Consider the following 6,096-nt stretch of genomic DNA (forward strand, 5'->3'; position numbering starts at 1 on the left):
TTCAACATCATCTCAGTTAGGCTTGCATAGGATTCCACCCTTAGTGACGCTTGTTAAACTAAGTGTGTGGGGGGGGGGGGGACCTACAGAGAAGCAGCTGAAGTTGGGTTCTTGTTGTTGTTTAATGGCTGTTTTGTAACTTTTAGAAGCAGCTGCGTGAGACACCCCACACGTGCTTTTTGTTGAAGAGTCTCCTACAAGCCACTCTGCTTCTCCTTTGGATATTAGAATAGGTTACCAGACGTCCCCGTTTCCCAGGGACAGTCCCCGGATTTACAAATCAGTCCCCATACACAATCCATTGAAGTTGAAAAATGTCCCCAGATTCATTGAAAAAAATCTGGTAACCTTACATTAGAAGCCAGCAAAGGGCAGCCAAGATGAACGGTCTGCTGTGCTCGCCTTCAGTAACAAAGGACAGATCAATCTCAAACATTTTTGATTTACTAGGATTACAAATTCCTCCTCAATTAGTTCAGGGAAATGGAAATTTGGGGTTTCCCCCGTTACCTCTAAACAAGAGGTGTTTTTCTATTACCCTTTGTTCCCCAGAACATAAGCAATTTTAGTCAGACTACAGTATTTCCTTTAACACCATGTCGCTGTCAAAACACTATTCCCATTTTCTTTCACTTTTGACAGCTGAGCATTTCTTAAATACACCCAAATCGGAACCCCTCATACTAAACAGTAAACCTCAGACTGGAGCAATCTCCTCCCATTGTATTGCAGTAAGGATTTTAGCAATATAGATCAAGCAGTATAGAGCCCAGAGAAGGAAAAGTCATACAGCAGTAGGGACGGGGGTTGGGAACAGTTCTTTTCAAAAATACCCATCTAGCAGGCAGAGCTGGACCCTTTGCCTCGCTTGCTCCCCAAAGCCTGTGTTTTGCCAAACGTCAGAAAAAAAGGCAGAAAATATTATTTAAAATGCTACCAGTTTTGCTTTCTTTTGTTTTTGTAAATACAAGGACACCGGGGGGGGGGGGGATGTCTTGCTGACACCCAAATAATCCTATGCTTGAAAGCTCTCTGTCATAATAAACTGAGAGTTGCACAGATTTGGGAAGCTTGGAGGTTTCAGTTGGAACAAAAAAATTAAACCAAACGTTGACACCACCACTCCCTCAAACTTAAGACAAAGTGCTTAGAACAGAGCGATATCTTGGCTAACATTTCTTATATTTCTACTGTACCCCCCGCTTCTATAGCAAAAAGAGTCAAAATGTAAGAATGAAACATGAGATCTGCAGAGTCATTAACATGTTGAAGTTTCAAGTGCACGTTTTTGCCAACGTATTTTAAATTGTGGGGAAGGCAGTGCCACTCAAAGCCTCTTCTGCTCAGGCCAGTCTTTAAGAAGTTTTGCTGCACCATCCAGATGGACACCAATTCTTGCTTTCATCTGTCCCCCTCATGGGCTTCAACCTGCTACATGACAAGTTGGCCTTGAGGGAATGGTATTTTGCAAAAGACTGCAATATTTGGAAACTGAATGGAAATTCAGCTCCATTCAGTTTGATGGACATTTCGTCATTGGGATGTAGATTGCCTCCAGCGAGTTCCCCAGCAAAACAGAAACATAACAATCAGTAATGAAAGAGGGTTGCATCATGACTTCACTTCCACTAAGAATGAGTTGACATGGAGCTCTAGCATGTATATTCTGCTCATGGTGGATGGGGGAGAAACTATAGCGCCTAGGATTATTTGAGAGGTGGGGGATGGGAGAGGGGAATATGCTTTAAAGCTATAGCATGTATGCAGTCTAAGTCTTGATGGTCACATTTCTATGCAACAATAAACCAGGTTTTCTGGTTTCTAGTGAATGAGCAGCACACTGGTACACATTGCCTTATCACAGCTCCTCTGGTACAAGCAGGAAGAACCAGAATGTATTGACTTTTCATTAAGTCTGAACAGCTATAGTGGTTTGTTGCTTCCTAATAAGCCATAATCAGCAATCAAACAACAAACTATGGCTTCACTGGTGATAATGGCCTGTTAGGGAGCAACAAACTACAATTTCTGGTTTGCATAGAATGGGAGGTCAGGGTAGCCTGGTTGCTCAAATCAGAGGAGGAGTAATTATTTCTGATGAAATAATCTGATGAAAATCTTTCTGATGTGTGAACATAACTCAGCTCCCTTGAAAATGTACTCAGGATTGTAGCCTTTGTCAGAACCAAGGCTTATGCAAATAGGTCCTACTTCTATTTCCATCTACTATAAAAAGGCGGGGGCAGGATGGACGGACAAAGCCTAGTGTGTATGAGAGAGAGCACTTGTGTATACCTGAAGCTTGCTTTTGGCCAAGTTCAGATGATCATTTCTTGGAGGGGAGATTTTAATTTCTTTTTGTCTTGTTCTATTTTGATGTGCTTATTTGTTGGTCTTAAATTGTATTTTTATGCTGTTAATCAGTTTCATTCATACATGGCCCTGAGATCTTTTGATTAAGGGGGTTAACAAACAGTTTAAATAAATATTTTGGCTTATTAAGCTGAGATATGCACAAGCCTTTTACCTGGGTCCCTTTGTGCAAGCTGTGATTAAGAAGCCTCTACAGCAGTTTTAACCCAATTCCCCCTTTTTGGTCAAACCAGGAGATTATGGTTACCAGGTTTGGAAGTAGTCAGAGCATTAAACCAATTTCAACCTGTGATTCAATATCTTGGCTTGTTCTGAAACTGGTAACCGTAGTTTCCCAGTTTGAAAGAAACAGGAAAATATGGTTAAGTAGCGACTTCCTTGTTTGGTTGCTGTGAGTTGCAAAGGGAGGAACAAGGAATTTGTGTGCATGGAAGAGGAGAAGGTCTATACATATCACAGGTTAATAAAATAAGAAATTTTTGTACAAATGCACCATTCTAGCCCAGAAGAGAATTTAACTTACCATCAGTAAAGAGTGAAAACTCAACCATCCCACTCCTCTCTTCCTTCCCAAGAATTTTGTTGTGAAACATACCTTATTCAATCAAACTAAACAATTATTTACAAATCAGTTCCTTATCTTCAGACCAGGTCTGCACCTTGAATGCATAACTTTTCTCTCAGTAATCTAATTTTCTTTCTTTCTGGGACAATAGAAGGAGATTTTGCAAGTAGAAGAGAAATAACAATGTTTGCATTTCTTGTCCACCCTACAAATACCCCACGAAAATCACCAGCATTTAAGTACTACAATATTGATTATATGTATCTATGGCTGCAATCCTAGGAGCAAGCCTCATTGTAAAACAGTGGAATATACTTCTGATATACATGCATAGGATTGAACTGTAAATATGAACAATCATATGGATATAGTAAATCTATGGCTAAGTTTAATTTTTGTTCAGTAGTTGATTTTTTTTAAAAAAAATCATTAAATAAAACAAAGTACTCAGGTAATGGTTTGTAGCTGATATATCAGTAGTTAGATCTCTTGCTAAGCTACCCCTAATATTAACAGATTCATTATAAAATCCTGTCCACAGTCAAGCTCCACATTCAAGTCAGCATTGGGCTTGTTGAACTAAAACTCAATTGTTGAGTAGTATGGGATAGAAATGTAAATAAATATACACAGGCTTCCTTTGCCACTTATATGTAACACACAAACATTTTTAGCTCTAGACATTAAGCTTACACGTATGTCTGTTCACAGGCTAAGGCATTTATAAAATCACACGTTGCAATCTCTTAATCTTTGATGTGTTTTGTTTATATTATTATTGTTAACAAATACAAGTTTTTTATCTCTTCTCCCCAGGAAATAAAGTCTCTTTCTATTAATGATTAAAAACACAAAGGCCTAACAAAAAATCAAAAATGAAATATTTATTACCGCATTTTGTGACTTAACACCTTTTTCTTTAAAACATAACGTCACAGTCCTCATACAAGTATTTTAATGTAAATTTTGACAAAGCTTAAAGGTAACAGCATTTTTTTTTCTAGTGAGGAACACGTGCTGAGAAAGGAAGAATTCATGGACATACAATACCAATTCCACAGCAGATCTGATACTAGCAAAAACATTCTTTTTTTCAATTGAGGTAAACACATAGAATATCTAACATGAAACAATTAATAGACCGAACTCTGTACGAAGTTTGTTACAGTATTCTCTTGCTTTTTCCCAAGCTCTGAGTTCATGGTAATGTTCTAGGTTTGGTGCAAAGACCATTAATATCTTCTTTTGTTGAGGAAAGCTGCCCAACCTTCCGATTTGTCTTTTCCCAAGCCAAGGGCTCAGAACTACTAGAAGAAGGCTCCTGCTCTGTCCTTTTAATTTTTCACCGGCAAGCTCTTTGAAAAAAAAGAGTCCAAAAATATCTTGGGCTTATGAAGCACAAACTATAAAAGATCTGTTTGAAACTAAAGGACACATTTATGAAGGAACAAAACCAGGGGATGGCAAGGCCTTCTTGGAACTGTCTTCTGAGTGACGAGAGACCCAGCAAGACTTTAACTTCATCTCCAGGGTAATTCTTTTCTCACTGGCCAAAACAGGTCTGAAATATACTTTCGTCTTTCATGGATAGTGACTTCACTGCTGAACCAAAACAGTCATTCTTTTGGGAACAACACACATAGTGTGGAAAACAAGGATATTTTTTCTCCTTCTAAAACTATTTGAGGCAACATAACGGAGTGATCAACAGAAATATACAAGTTAACTTAGTTCCTATGTTTATATACTACAGTAGTTATAACTCTTGGAGTCTTTTTTCCCCCCAGAGGATCTTTACATGGACAATAGATTGTTTTCAGTGAGCCCATGATTTCACATTTGTGTTCTTGTTTCCATTGGTCCTCTGTTGTTGATGAAAAATGACAAAAGTAAAAAATAATCACAGCTGTCTGGAATTGTGTATTAAGTGTCAACATCTGGTCAAAGTTCAAAAGTCTTAAAATAGTTTTTTTTTCTTCCCTTGAGTTTCCTTATACTATTGGGCATGAATGTCCATAAGCTGTCCACCGACATTGGGGTCTACAGTATTTAACATGGTGGGGCTCTGTGCTGACATGGTCATTCCAGGATGGGTAGGGGGTCCTCCGTGCATCATCATGGCTGGGTGATGGGGGTGGCTTGGCAAATATGAATGAATAGGGGGTCCATGTCTTAATTGAGTAGGGTGTGGGGTCATCTGGGGAGGAGTGTAACTTGACTGTGTCATACTCATACCCATAGGACCACCCTGAGATATGTAGTCCCCTGGTATGCCTTGCAAACCTAGACAGAAAGGGAAACGAATTAGGTCAGATTCCTGAACATTTTTCCAGTTTCACCCTCCTAAAAAGAACTGAAAAAACAACAGACACTGCAAATACTCCGTCTAAATTTAGCTGTAGTTTCTTGCCAATGTTTACAGACTTTCAGATTCTAGTTTGCATTTGATCTGAACATTCAGTGGGATAATGCACATAGCTAAACTAAATATTGAGCACAACCAAGTGTCATCAAATGTAAGAATATTTTAAAAATACTAGTAGCTGGATTTCTATCATAAATCTGATGTGGATGCATTCTGTAAGCAAAAACCTGTCAACTGAACATAAATATCAGATTTGCTTTTCTTTCGTTATTTTGAAAAATGTAGAACACTCTGTCTTGTCCTTCTTTCACATGCAGAATTTCCATTAAATTTTTGCATATGAAACAATAGGGGGGGGGGGAGAGAATACACCATAAAACCTTGGGAGCTCAGACTGCTTTGCACAAGGGAGATCAACATGCATGATTGGGGGCGCATTGTCATTTGTAAATGACAATGCCTACTTATGCCTACTTTTTGTGTACACTTTTGTGTACACTTTTTGGGCACATTTATGCAGGCATGTTACCTGTGTTGTAAAAAAAAAATCTTCTGTGAAAGCTTCTATCTCCTATTAAAATCAGTCTCAGCTGACGATGTGCTGCATTTAAAATGACTAGGTCTTAAAGTATATTGTGTATTTGTCTATAGATCAAGGAGAATGTTCAAATCCTATTATGACATCATAGAACAAACTCTACTCCTTTAAGACCTACTGATGTTAGAGCGGCTGCTTAAGAAATGGATGAAGGAAGATTTTATAATTGTAGTGGCAATCCATAAACCGGTTCAA

At 38.5% G+C, this 6,096-nt stretch overlaps 1 protein-coding gene across 18 annotated transcripts in view; it reads right to left on the reverse strand.

The window, feature by feature from the left end:
* Positions 1–3,802: 3,802 nt before the first annotated feature.
* The window catches only part of MEIS2 (Meis homeobox 2), a 227,168-nt gene continuing 224,874 nt past the window's right edge, over positions 3,803–6,096 (reverse strand). For 17 of the 18 annotated variants that reach the window (XM_083744816.1, XM_083744806.1, XM_083744817.1 and 14 more), the window contains one exon: positions 3,803–5,221. In XM_083744816.1, the coding sequence (XP_083600942.1) occupies positions 4,935–5,221 (287 nt within the window). In that variant the 3' untranslated portion in view covers positions 3,803–4,934. The remainder of the gene's footprint in view (positions 5,222–6,096) is intronic. The other variant, XM_083744803.1, reaches the window with a different exon arrangement.

The sequence above is a fragment of the Podarcis gaigeae genome (genome assembly GCF_964106915.1).
Source record: "Podarcis gaigeae genome assembly, chromosome: 1".
Taxonomy (NCBI): Eukaryota; Metazoa; Chordata; class Lepidosauria; order Squamata; family Lacertidae; genus Podarcis; species Podarcis gaigeae.